Source organism: Bos indicus, chromosome 9, assembly GCF_029378745.1.
Source record: "Bos indicus isolate NIAB-ARS_2022 breed Sahiwal x Tharparkar chromosome 9, NIAB-ARS_B.indTharparkar_mat_pri_1.0, whole genome shotgun sequence".
NCBI lineage: Eukaryota > Metazoa > Chordata > Mammalia > Artiodactyla > Bovidae > Bos > Bos indicus.
This window is the reverse complement of record NC_091768.1, coordinates 97,136,492-97,150,130: the sequence shown is the minus strand read 5'-3', so window position 1 is coordinate 97,150,130 and position 13,639 is coordinate 97,136,492. Positions and strand designations below refer to the sequence as shown.

At 50.0% G+C, this 13,639-nt stretch overlaps 1 protein-coding gene across 5 annotated transcripts in view; it reads right to left on the bottom strand.

The window, feature by feature from the left end:
- MAP3K4 (mitogen-activated protein kinase kinase kinase 4) overlaps positions 1–13,639 on the bottom strand; it is a 149,253-nt gene that overhangs the window by 103,907 nt on the left and 31,707 nt on the right. The window contains exon 1 of one of the 5 annotated variants that reach the window (XM_070795609.1): positions 919–1,214. The exons of the other annotated variants lie outside the window; for them this stretch is intronic. Coding sequence (XP_070651710.1) covers positions 919–1,046 — 128 coding nt within the window. The 5' untranslated portion in view covers positions 1,047–1,214. Of the gene's footprint in view, positions 1–918; positions 1,215–13,639 lie in introns of those variants that run through there. 5 annotated transcript variants of the gene reach the window in all.

The window sequence follows — 13,639 nt, the reverse complement described above, 5'->3', positions numbered from 1 at the left end:
TATTCCTGCAACTATACAGCAAGACAGTTAAGATGCAGGAGCAGATGTGGAAGTTATTTTCCTTACAGGACAGGGGGCAGCAGTCTCCAAGTTTATACGGGGCGATGCAGAGGACAGGGGGTAAGAGGGCATTTGAATGGACAAACAGAGGCACGCAAGAGGAGCGGAGTGCTCCTGGGTTATGGTGCGTTTCCGTCTCCCAGTCACTAAAACGGCATAATCATTGCGGAACACAGTCTCCAGGGGAACCGAACGCCACATGCACGCTTTGGGTACCAAAGTTCCATCTTGGAACTTTCCCGCGGGGGTGGTGGCGGGGGACCCAAGTTGGGCACAAATCGGTCCTTTACTTGATATGCACGTGCGAGCAACCGCCTGCACCGGGCTCCTACCGACGGCCGGGGAGGGGGGGGGGGGTGCCCTCGGAAAAAGAAAGCAACCTGTTTGCAGAGCTTAAATGCAGTTTCTCAGCAGGCACCCTCGGGGATGGCGGGGCGGTGGACAAAAACGGACGGCAAGAGGAGAACGGACACAACCAGCGTGTATCTGCTTCGCGAGCGTCCACCCTGCCTCGGAGAGGGGCGCAGGGGAGGCAGCGTTTTCGCTGGAGACGAGGGTCGCGGCTGCAGCACGGGGCAGGGGATGGGGGGTCTCCCAGCGCGCCCCCCGCGAGCATGGGAAGCCGCAGCGAGACCGGCGGGATGGGCGCTCCTGCGGACCCCGCGGCGCCCCGGCCGCGCGACTCGGCCGCCCTGCCCGCCCGCCCCGGGTACCGCCCCGGGCTGCGCCCCGGCGGCCCCCTGGATGCTCCCGCAGCACCTGGAGGGAAGCGGAGGGCCCCCCAAAACACCCCGACACCCCACGCCCCCCTCGGGCCAGGGCGCGCCCCGCTCTGGGCGCCGGGCCCGCCGCGCTCACCTCGCCGCCCGGCAGCGCTCGGGCTCAGGCTCTGGCGGCGGAGGCGGCGGCGGCTCCTCCATGGCGGCTGAGGTGACGGCGCAGGCGAGCGGCGGCACCGGCGCGGCGGCGGCGGCGGCTTCTCTCATCCGTGCGCAGGGCCCCGCATGGCCGCGGCGGGCAGCGAGCGGCAGGCGGGCGCGGGGGGCCCGGGGCGCCCCGGGGGTGCGGGAGGGGCTCGGCTCCGCCCCCGCCGCGCTAGCCCGCCGCGGGAGCCGCTCGCGCCGCGGCCATCTTGGAGACGGCGGCCGGCCAGCGCCGGGCTACGGCGGTCGGCGAGGGACACGCTTCCGCGGGCGGCGGATGGCGAGGGACAAGCTTCCCCGGGCTACGGGCGCGGCGGCGGCGGCGAGAGCAGCCCTGCGCGGGAGGGCGGGAAGGCGGGAGCCCGGGGCAGGGCTGCGGGCGCGGGCCGGCCGGTCGGGGTCGCGGCGCCGCCGTCTGGCTTCGCGCAGCTGATCAGTGTGCTGCGGGCGGTGCGCGCCGGTGCGCCCAGGTGGTCGGTCAGCGTTGGGCGTGCACCCCGCGCAGGGCGGCGCGGCCTCGGCGAGGCGGCGGTTCCAGACGTTCCAGTGCTTTGTAAACTTCAGCAGGGCGATCGTAGCCAAACAGACAGGCCGTCGTCCAGAGACAGGGATGGATGGATGCAACGCTGGTCATTCATGCGCGGGCGCCGGAGCTTTGGGGGTCCTGGGGGTCCTGGGAGGGGTCTAGGGGAGCGCTATGCTTTGAAAGCGCCGTCTTCAGCACAAGTAAGACTCTGGAAACGCAGAACCTTCAAGTCGCCCCGCTCTCTACAGGGCGGGAAAGAATGCTTATCTAACCTCCTGACCTCAGCATCACAAGAAGGGAGTATGGATCTTGCAGACACTGGGGTTGCAGTGCTCCTACACCGAGGAGATGTTCCAAAGATTATTTCAGAGTCAAAGAAACAACTGTTGAAATTCCACCGCATCTTTTACTCACAGAGCATGTCAGGGTTCACGGTTTTAAGTTGCAAGGCTTGACAAAATAAATGTCCCTAAAGGTGAAGTTCAGACTTAACTCAAAAAAAGCATCATTGAAAATTAAGTACATGTCTATTCATTCAAATGCGCTGGTGTTCAGAAGCTCATTCGGTGGAGCTTGACTATGTAAGATACACTTATTGACTAAATGTTGGTAAGAAGAGTGGCCAAGATGAAAAATTTTAGATACAATTAAAGGCCAGTTAGCTGTATCACATTCAAAAGTTCATTATATTATATATACATATTTGTGAATTTCGCATGTATATGTGAAATTAGCTAATGTGCACTCAGTACTTTACAGAAATTTCTCTGTAGTTTAACAACTGTTTCAGTCTATATCCTCTGTTTTGTTGTTGTTCAGTCACTCAGTTGTGTCTGACTCTGTGACCCCATGGACTGCAGCACGTCAGGCTCCTCTGTCCTTCACCATCTCCCAGAGTTTGCTCAAACCCATGTCCATTGAGTCGGTGATGCCATCCAACCATCTCATCCTCTGTCGTCCCCTTCTCCTGCCCTCAGTCTTTCTCAACATCAGGGTCTTTTCCAGTGAGTTGGCTCTTTGCATCAGGTGGCCAAATTATTGGAGCTTCAGCTTCAGCCTCAGGCCTTACAGTGAATATTCAGGGTTGATTTCCTTTAGGACTGACTGGTTTGATCTCGAAGTCCAAAGGATTCTCAAGAGTCTTCTCTAAACCACAGTTCAAAAGCATCAGTTCGGCACTCAGCCTTCTTTATGGTCCAACTCCCACATTCATGAGAGTTGGACCATAGCTTTGGAAAAACCATAGTTTTGACTATACGGACTTTTGTGGGCAAAGTGATGTCTCTGCTTTTTAATAATTTTAATTTTAAAATTATTAATGTTCTCTATTAAGATAGTCTATTATTCTATGACCTGATAGTGCTGAATTTCCAAATTGAAATTCATTGTATTTATTCAACACCATTCATTCAACAAGTACTTATTAAATCCATGTGTGCCAGGAACTAAGCTAGATGCTGGCAGTATAGGGGTAAGCAAAACAAAGTGTTTTCCTGGTAGAGTTCACTTCCTAGTTGAGTAACGGGATGCGAACAAGAGACAGAAAAATAAATAAATAAAAAAACAAGTGAATACTTAACATATCAGTGATTACTGGCATGGAGAGAAGTAAACTGGGAGGAGCTTGAAGGGGACAATGTTGTTTTACACAGATGGGTCTGAATAAAATGACTTAGTCATACCATTATTTCAAAAGAAAACTGATACATTCTTACTGAATTTCAGATTTTCTTTTGAAATAGTGATATGACCAAATCACTGCACTTTATTCTCACTAATGAACCTTTCAAGTATTTTAATATTTTGAGGGGCTTCCCTGTTGGTCCAGTGGTTAAGACTCTGTGCTCCCAATGCAGGGGATTCAGGTTCGATCCTGGTCAGAGAAATAGAGCCCACGTGCTGCAACTAAAGATCCTGCATGCTGCAGACTACAACTGTTTATTTGGTGCAGCCAAATAATAAATATTTCTAAAGGTATTTTAATATTTTGCATCAGTCATGGTTCACAATAATTCCTGAAGACAGTCAGCCTGAGGCCTGTCCTCGGGTCTCCCAGCTTGTAAATCTATAATATTCGATATACAGCCCAGCACTTGAGAGATGTGTGCTTTATTGTTTTAATTTCCACTTGAGGGTACTCTTTTAGCAGACATCAAACAAATTTACACTTATCATGGAAGGTATGTAGAAACCCAAGTGAACTAATATACTATGTGTTCAATTTAAGTGCTGTGTATTTTTTCTTCAAGTTCATTTTGTATCCTATATCAGCCCTTGAGATGGTTGGATGGCATCACCGACTCCATGGACATGAGTTTGAGTAAACTCCAGGAGTTGGTGATGGACAGGGAGGCCTGGCGTGCTGCAGTCCATGGGGTCGCAAAGAGTCAGACACGACTGAACTGATCAGCCCTTGGTGTTACTCGTGTTCTCTTCCCGTCCTGTGTCACTTCAGCTCTGCAGTTCAGGGTTCCAGATTTCAGGATCTGAGTGCGTCTCCTTCTTCCCCACCCCAGCCTCACCCCGACTCCTTGCCCGGGCTCTCTGACTTGATGATCTGCAGCAGCTTTCTCCTGGTCAGCATCTGAACCACCACCCACGCAGCCCCTGACTCAGGGGTCCGGTCCCATCACACACGACCCCCTCTGGAATCCATTCACTTCTCTCCAGCATCACTATCTCAGACCATGGCGGCATCTCCCCTAGATAACCATGACAGCCCTCCCAGTGTCAGCATGCTCACTCCCCACCCCATCTGTTCTCATGCTGCAGCCCCCAAAACCTTTCTGAATCTCCATCGAAGCACGTCACTCTTTGTCGTTGTTTAATCACTAAGTCACATCCGAGTCTTGGCAACCCCATGAACTACAGCCCACCAGGCTCCTCTGTCCATGGGATTTCCTAGGCAAGGATACAGGGGCAGGTTGCCATTTCCTTCTCTAGGGGATCTTCCTGACCAGGAGTTGAACCCGAGTCTCCTGCCTTTGCAGGCAAGTTCTTTGCCATCTGAGCCAGCAGGGAAGCCCTATCACTCTTATCAGATCCATTTTATTGACATTTCGTTGCTCTACCAATAAAGTCCTTGCCAGACTCTTTTGAGTTTTTCAAATGCTCGAGACATGGTCCTGCTACTCAGATTGTGCAAACAGAGATCCCATTCCATCACCCTTTCACCTGCCCGGCCCTTTCCAGTCGTCCCCTTCCAGCATTTTTTCTTAGGAGGCCACCTCTCCCCTGGTGACATGCTCTCCCTAGGGCAGGAATGAGACGAGGGCCTTCCTACAGGCTGAGAATCAGCATCCATCCAAATGGTGATTTTAAAATATTTGTTCCAAGGGGGTAAACTGACTTTATAAAAGCTAGTATTTTCACACTGATTCAAGGCCAGTGTGTAGAAGGAAGCTTGGAAAAGTATTGACCAGTTTTCTGTAATTCTAGTTTTCCTAATTTTCCTTTACAATCTTCCAAGCCAGAATCTTTCTTGGAAGACAAAAGTTTTACATATTATATAGTCAAACAAACCCTCTCCTTTTCTCTATTGATTTCTCTTTTTTTTCTTTGCCACTGGAGCCTGAGGGTACTATTTCAGCAGGAACCAAACAAATTTACATTTAGCTGATTAGGTTACGGCTTCACTTGTGTGAGCCTTACTTAATTTGTACTATGTGTTCAATTAAAGTGCATGATTTTCTGTCCATACCCAGACCCTCACAGCCCTCCTTTCCTGCTGGGGTGTCCACTCCTTCAGGACAGACCCCTTCTGTCATCCACCACTGACCCCTGACCCCCACTGGAACAGTCCTGGAGGGAGGGCAGTGAGGCAATGTTTCCCCAAACATTGGAGAAACTCAGGAAATATTGTTGCCTTTGGGAAGTAGGGTTTCTTTAACATTAATGAACTGTGATCATCGTTAGATTTTTGTTTCTAAATTGTTTAGCACATAGCTGATCTCATGCCTTTAACCATGTTCTTAAAAACAATGACAATAAAATCTTCAGAGAATTGTGTCTCACTCTGTCCTCAAGACTAAATTCACAGAACCCTTATTAAGTTTCTTTAAAGTGAGCTGCAAAAGCCCAGGTTAAAGCTCTACCAAAGGTCCAATTTAGGTTAAGCTACAAAACACTGTGAACTTTGCTCACCGCGACTTTCAGGCCCTGCTCTGACACACGCTGCCACTACGACCAACTCGGAACCAACACCAGTTCAGTTCAGTTGCTCAGTCTTGTCCAGCTCTTTGTGACCCCATGGACTGCAGCAGGCCAGGCTTCCCTGGCCATCACCAACTCCCAGAGCTTGCCCAAACTCATGTCCATCAAGTCAGTGATGCCATCCAACCATCTCATCCTCTGTCATCCCCATCAACATAGGGATAGGTATCTATCTGTCTGTGTATCTAGTATGTATCAGTGTTAAGGGCATCGTTATAATGCCTTAGCATCTTATCCGGAGAAGACAGTGGCACCTCACTCCAGTACTCTTGCCTGGAGAATCCCATGGATGGAGGAGCCTGGTGGGCTATAGTCCATGGGGTCACTAAGAGTTGGACACGACTCAGCGACTTCCCTTTCACTTTTCACTTTCATGCATTGGAAAAGGAAATGGCAACCTACTCCAGTGTTCTTGCCTGGAGAATCCCAGGGACGGGGGAGCCTGGTGGGCTGCCGTCTACGGGGTCACACAGAGTCGGACACGACTGAAGTGACTTAGCAGCAGCAGCATCTTATCAAGGCTAACGTATTAGCAGAAAGTAAATTTTATGGTTTTGTGGCAAGATAATAAAAAATAATGTTTATGCCAAGCTATACTATAAATGTACAGATGTGAAAGTTAGACCATAAAGAAGGCTGAACGCCGAAGAACTGTTGCTTTTGAACTATGGTGCTGAGAGTCCCTTGGACTGCAAGGAGATCAAACCAGTCAATCCTAAAGGAAATCAACCCTGAATATTCATTGGAAGGACTGATGCTAAAGCTGAAGCTCCAATAGTTTGACCACCTGATACAAAGAACTGACTCATTCGAAAAGACCCTGATGCTGGGAAAGATGGAAGGCAGGAGGAGAAGGGGAGCACAGAGGATGAGATGGTTGGATGGCATCACCGATTCAATGGACATGAGTCTGTGCAAACTCTGGGAGATGGTGAAGGACAGGGAGGCCTGTCGTGCTGCAGCCCATGGGGTGGCAAAGAATCAGACACAACTGAGTAACTGAAAAACAACAACAAATGCTATATATAGGGTTACATCTTTCTTTTAAAAACAACAACAGCAAAACCTCTAAGACTATTGTTTTTTAATTATTATGAGCATGGGAGCACATTTTACTTGGAGTCAGCTTCTCCCATCCCTATGGTTTTTGTGAGCTTTCCACCTGAATTCTTCACCACCCCTGCCCTCACCTCTCCAGTGGCTCGTTGGTAGCTGTGCGGAGGCAGGAAGACCAGAGTACAAGCCTCCTGATCTTGTCATGACCAGAGGGGTAGATTCCTGTTCACTCTGGCACATGGGGAGAAAGAGTGACTCAGTGATAGGGTGAAAAGACCCTCACGCCTAGCAAGGAAAACTAAACTAGGCCTTTCATATGTGGATTTTTTCCCCCAAAAGATACTCTGACCTCTGTTTCTACTGACTAGTAAAGCACTGCTGCTGCTGCTGCTAAGTCACTTCAGTCGTGTCCGACTCTGCGACCCCGTAGACGGCTGCCCACCAGGCTCCTCCGTCCATGGGATTTTCCAGGCAAGAGTACTAGCGTGGGGTGCCATTGCCTTCTCTGAGTAAAGCACTAGTAAAGCATTAGTAAATGCTGAAGCTGAAGCTCCAATACTTTGGCCACGTGATGTGAAGAGCTGACTCACTGCAAAAGCCCCTGATGCTGGGAAGGATTGAAGGCAGGAGGAGAAGGGGGAGACAGGGTGAGAAGGTTGGATGGCATCACCGACTCCATGGACATGAGTCTGAGAAAACTCAGGGAGATGATGATGGACAGGGAAGCCTGGTGTGCTGCAGTCCATGGGATCACAAAGAGTCGGACAGAACAACTGAACAGCAACCGTAAAGCACACAAGAATTGAATGCGTACAAAAGATAATTAGTTGCCACACCTTTTAAGCAGTCCTTGTAACATTTACCTTTGGTCTTTGTGTTTTGAATATTGGCAAGTTAGATAAAATCTCCCTCAGTTTTTGTTTTTTTTTTTCCTGAGAGGTAATTTGACTGTTTTTCTTATTTCTCCACCAGGATCCAAATCATCCCTTATTTCAGAGATGCTTCTTTGTGCAAACAAGGGATATAAAGAGAGTCCCCAGCCCCCGCCCACGGGCTCTGAATCATTAAACAAAGGACAAAAAATTACTCTCGCTCTTCTTTTCAATGGTTGGATTGTTACTATTGAAACTAATAAAGGAAAAGGAAGAGGGCGCCAACCTAGAACAAGCTGGACTCTGGAGGGTGGGAGATGTGTTAGTGGAAACCCGCAGTGAAGAGCCTCCTCCAGAAACACATGCAGCGAACGTCAGAGGAGCCCACGCCCCTTCTCTGACTCCTTCACCCGCTTCAGGATCCGGTCGATGCGAGGAATGGGGGTCGTGGCAGGGGGAACTTTGAAAAACGAAATCTCTGAGACAGCTTGCTTTTGCTTGCTGGCCAAAAATTTCAGTCATTTCCCCACCAAAAGGGCCACAGAACTTGCCTGATCCTCATCCTTTCGCTTCTCGTTCAGACATCCAGGTGGGACTTTTAGAGAACTGTGAAACTGCAGCTTCTAAATCAGTTTCAGGTCCCTTCAAACCAAAAAGCGTAGACTGTGCACAGCCCGGAACCAGGCACGGAGAACCAGTGAGGAGCCAAGCCGGGCCCCCATGCCCTCTGCCGGGGGCTTCTGCCCCCCTTTCCCACATGACAGTGCCACCCCTCCTTCCACGTGCGGTTTCGGGGGCTCCCACGTCCTCTGGGAAGACTTCATACGCCTGCCCCACCCTGACAGTGAGGTGCTCCCCCTAAGGCCCCCATAACATCTCAGGCAAACTCTTCAGTTCAGTTCAGTCACTCAGTCGTGTCTGACTCTTTGGGACCCCATGAACCACAGCACGCCAGGCCTCCTTGTCCATCACCAACTCCCAGAGTCCACTCAAACCCATGTCCATTGAGTTGGTGATACCATCCAACCATCTCATCCTCTGTCGACCCCTTCTCCTCCTGCCCTCAGTCTTTCCCAGCATCAGGGTCTTTTCCAGTGAGTCAGCTCTTCGCATCAGGTGGCCAAAGTACTGGAGCTGCAGCTTCAGCATCAGTCCTTCCAATGAATATTCAGGTCTTATCTCCTTTAGGATGGACTGGTTAGATCTCCTTGCAGTCCATGGGACTCTCAAGAGTCTTCTCCAACACCACAGTTCAAAAGCATCAGTTCTTTGGCACTCAGCAAACTCTTAGTTTAGCACTATCTACATCTCTTATCTGGTTGATGACAGGCATATTTCTTACCCTGTGACCTTCTCAAGAGCAGGCAATATTTTTTCCTATCACTATCTTTAGCACCTAGGATAAGATCCGATACATATTACATGTTGAAAAAATAAACTCATGGATGAATGGAGGGATCTAACTGGGGAAATAACCCTAAGGTAACAATTGTTTATTGTTGTTGTTTAGGTGCTAAGATGTATCTGACTCTGTTGCGACCCATGGACTGTAACCCGCCAGGCTCCTCTGTCCAGGGGATTTCTCAGGCAACAATACTGGAGCGGGTTGCCATTTCCTCCTCCAGGGGATCTTTCCCGGATCAGTGATTGAACCCACACCTCCTGCATCGGCAGGAGGATTCTTCACCACTGAGCCACCTGGGAAGCTATAAGGTAATAATCACTGCGGTATAAGTAGACCCTAAAAAGCATCAAAAGGCAGATTTTCTAAAAGATGTTCTAGAGAGAGACGACCAAAGTGGATACAAGTAAGAAAAAAAAAAAAAAACTATATAAAATAGACATTCACTATGAGGCATAAGGACTTCCCTAGTGGTTCAGTGGTGAAGAATCCGCCTGCAATGCAGGAGCCGCAAAAGACATGGATTCAGTCCCTCCATCGATAAGATCCCCTAGAGGAGGGCATGGCAACCCACTCCAGTATTCTTGCCTGGAGAATCCCATGGATAGAGAAGCCTCGCAGGCTACGGTTCATAAGGTTGCAGAGAGTCAGATAGCACTGCAGTGACTTGGCAACGCACAGGTACATGAGGCATAAAAGCAGTGTTAACTCACATCATGTGAGGCTAGAAGGGATGAAAAGTATTAGAAAGAAAAGAAATAACCTGGATTCTAACACTGACAGTAGAGAATGAATCCTAATGGCTTTTGGGCGGTCTGTGTCTATATATTTACATACTAGCAAATAAAAGGCTCTCTATTTGCAGCCCAGCCAAGTTAACACATAAAATTAACCATCATACAGGGTGTCCAGCGCTGAGAGAGAGCTCAGTAAGAGGGGAACGGGAGGAAGGAGGGAAGTCACAGTAGCTCAGCCCCGCCTAGGTTTGTATTCCTCCAAACAGAATCCTCAGACCACAGGCATTGCAAGCTCTATATGGAAATGTAGATCACTAGGCCCCACCCAGGAATCAGTGAATCAGAACCCCTGGGTTAGGACTCAGGCATGTTTCAGACAAATTCCTGGGTTATATTTGTTAATAAATATAAGTACTAGAAGTATATTATAAATATTATAAAATATACTGTATATCTATTATACATCAGAGAATTAACATTTACATATAAATGTGATATAAGCCTATTCTGTAAATATTATATAACATCTTTATTGGGATTCATATATATCGGTGTGAGACCCAGAGCCAGTTGCCACATTAGATCTTTGGTTTTCTTTGTATCTTTGCTCTAATTCTGCATCTGATGCAGCAGAGGAAGTTGAAAACGTTGTATTGACCAACTGACCATAGAGCTAGAATCGTCCAAGTGTCCAAAACATGACTGTCATAAAGCGACACATGTGGGCCCTTCTGGAAGGAGGCTGATGAGAGTCAACTTCAGGCAGGAGGTGGCATTTGAGCAGGGCCTTGACAGACCCTCATAGCTCAGTCAGTAAAGAATCCTCCTGCAATGCAGGAGACCCCGGCTGGATTCCCGGGTTGGGAAGATCCCCTGGAGGAGGGATAGGCTACCCACTCCAGTATTCTTGGGCTTCCCTGGTGGCTCAGCTGGCAAAGAATCTGCCTGCAATGCGGGAGACCTGGGTTTGATTCTGGGTTGGGAAGATCCCCTAGAGAAGGGAAAGGCTCCCCACTCCAGTATTCTGGCCTGGAGAATTCCATGGGCTGTATAGTCCGTGGGGTCACGGAGAGTCGGACAGGCCTGAGCGACTCTCTCAAGTGTCGGACAAGCCTCTCTCAAGTGAGACCAGTGGGATGTCACAGCAGGGGGGTCGCTGCGGGAGAGAGGAGGAGAGGAAAGACACATGCAGTTCGTGGGGACAGATGGACAGACGGAGCTCACTGTGGCATGGTGACGAGGGTGGGACGATCTCGGGGATCAGGAAGAGAGGCATTTCAAATGTCATTCTCTTTGTGTGCAAACCACAGAGGCTCCTGGTTGGCCAACTTATTTGTCTCAGTTTAGAGCCTTTTTTTTTTTCCTTACTGTGATTTTTTAAATTGCTTTTGAAATGTTTCCCTTTTTGATGTATTACACTTTATATTTTGTATGTGCTTATTGTTAGCATGGGCTCCTCAAGTGGCAGTAGTGGCAAAGAACCCGCCTGCAATGCAGGAGACGTTAAGAGACACAGGTTCCATCCCTGGGTCAGGAAGATCCCCTGGAGGAGGGCATGGCAACCCACTCCACTATTCTTGCCTGGAGAATCCCATGGACAGAGGAGCCTGGCGGGCTACCGTCCATGAGATCACAGAGAGTTGGATATGACTGAGGTGAGTTAGCACACATGCATTCCTAGCATGCTTTAGATTTTACTTTTTGTGCAATTTGGGGGTTTGGGGAGGAGTTGTGGTTTTTAACATTAAAAAAATTGTTTTTAAGCAATTTTATTTATTTATTGGCTGTGCTGGGTCTTCACTGCTGTGCAAGCTTTTCTCCAGTTGCGGTGAGCACGGGGCTGCTCTTCCTTGTGATGCACGGGCTTCTCATCGACGTGGCTTTTCTTGTGAAGCACAGGCTCTAGAGTGTGGGATTCAGGGTGGTAGAGCACAGGTGTAGTTGTTCCAAGGCACGTAGGATCTTCTTGCATCAGGGATCAAACCTGTGTCTCCTGCATTGGCAGGCGGATTCTTTACCACTGAGCCACCAGGCAGAGAAGGCAATGGCACCCCACTCCAGTACTCTTGCCTGGAAAATCCCATGGACGGAGGAGCCTGGTAGGCTGCAGTCCATGGGGTCACTAGGATTCGGACACAACTGAGCGACTTCCCTTTCACTTTTCACTTTCATGCATTAGAGAAGGAAATGGCACCCCACTCCAGTATTCTTGCCTGGAGAATCCCAGGGACAGGGGAGCCTGGTGGCCTGCCGTCTATGGGGTCACACAGAGTCAGACACGACTGAAGCGACTTAGCAGCAGCAGCAGCAGAGCCACCAGGGGAGCCCCTTAACTGTTTATACAATTTTTAACAGTTACTACAAAATCTTTGCAGCCTCGAGCCCATCTTACACCCGACAGTTTGTACCTCCCGCTCCCCCACCCGTATATTGCCTCCTCCCCTCTCCCCACTGGAAACTAGTTTGTTCTCTGTGTATCCATATGGGTTTCCCAGGTGGTGCTAGTGGTAAAGAACCCGCCTGCCAATGCAGGAGACCTAAGAGACGTGGGTTCGATTCCTGGGTGGGGAAGATCCCCTGGAGGAGGGCATGGCAACCCACTCTAGTATTCTTGCCCGGAGACTCCCACGGACAGAAGAGCCTGGCGGGTCGCAAAGAGTCAGACACAACTGAAGCGACTAAGCACACACACATATCAGGTTAGAGTCTCCATTTTTGATTCTTTGTCTAATACCAGCTGTCACAACAAGAGGGCGAGTTAAAATTCACCTCGGAGTGGCCGTGGTTCCCCAGCAGCAGCGCCTTGGCCTGAGCCCGAGGTGCTTGGGCCAGGTTCTGAGAGTTTTCGCCCTGGTCCATGTGTAAACCCACGGAGGACTGAGACCCAGGGACTGGAATGCTTCCTCTCAGTTGGCAGCCTGGTGTGACTCATCCATCCCGGATCCCTTGGCCGTGAGAGCCTCCCCAGGTTCCGTTTCGCTGGGCACTGGGGGCCAGTGTGAAAGCAGAAGCCCTGCAGGTGGCTGGGACACATCAGAAGCCAAACTTCTGTGCCCGTGGACGGCCAGCCCTCCCCTTCTGCTAGGATGAGGCCATCAGGGGCGTGTGCAAAGGGGCCACACACCTTGGCCTCACGAGGGCAGGTGTGTGGGAGGGCACCCTGCTTACTTCATCTGGGTTCCGGGTGTGCTCCCCCTTCCTCCTTGAACGTGAAAAAGCAGCCATCACGCCTGCACATGGAGACAGCCCTTGTCCTCCGGACACAGGCTGGTCCTCACCCTCATCTGTCCCCGCACACTCCTCACTTGAATGGACACCGCGTGCCCGGTGCAACCCCGTCCTGGGGGGCTTCCTTACATCTGGGGTCCGTAGTGCACTGCCCACAGCTCTCAGATTTCCAAATTCAATGATTTCATCTCCTGATTGTTAGAGCTTCCCAGGTGTCACCATGGTAAAGAATCCGCCTGCTGATGCTGGAGACTTGGGAGACTCAAGTTCAATCCCTGGATGGGGAAGATCCCCAGGAGGAGGAAATGGCAACCTACTCCAGTATTCTTGCCTGGGGAATCTCATGGACACAGGAGCCTGGCGGGCTACAGTCCATGGGGTCGCAGAGTCGGACATGACTGAGTGACTGAGCACGCACCAAATTATTAGCGTTTAAAAAAGATTCTTCCTCAGCCAGTTTCTCTTGCAAATCAGCCTCCCTTTCTTAGAAGTGGCTCTTAGGCATTTTAGATTGAGATAAAGGTTGGTTTTTAAAGCTCACGCGTGTTGAGTTTAAGAAAGAACATTGTCAAAGTAGAGTGAAAAACAAGTAATCTAAGCCAGGCGTGCGAGACCTCTGGCTC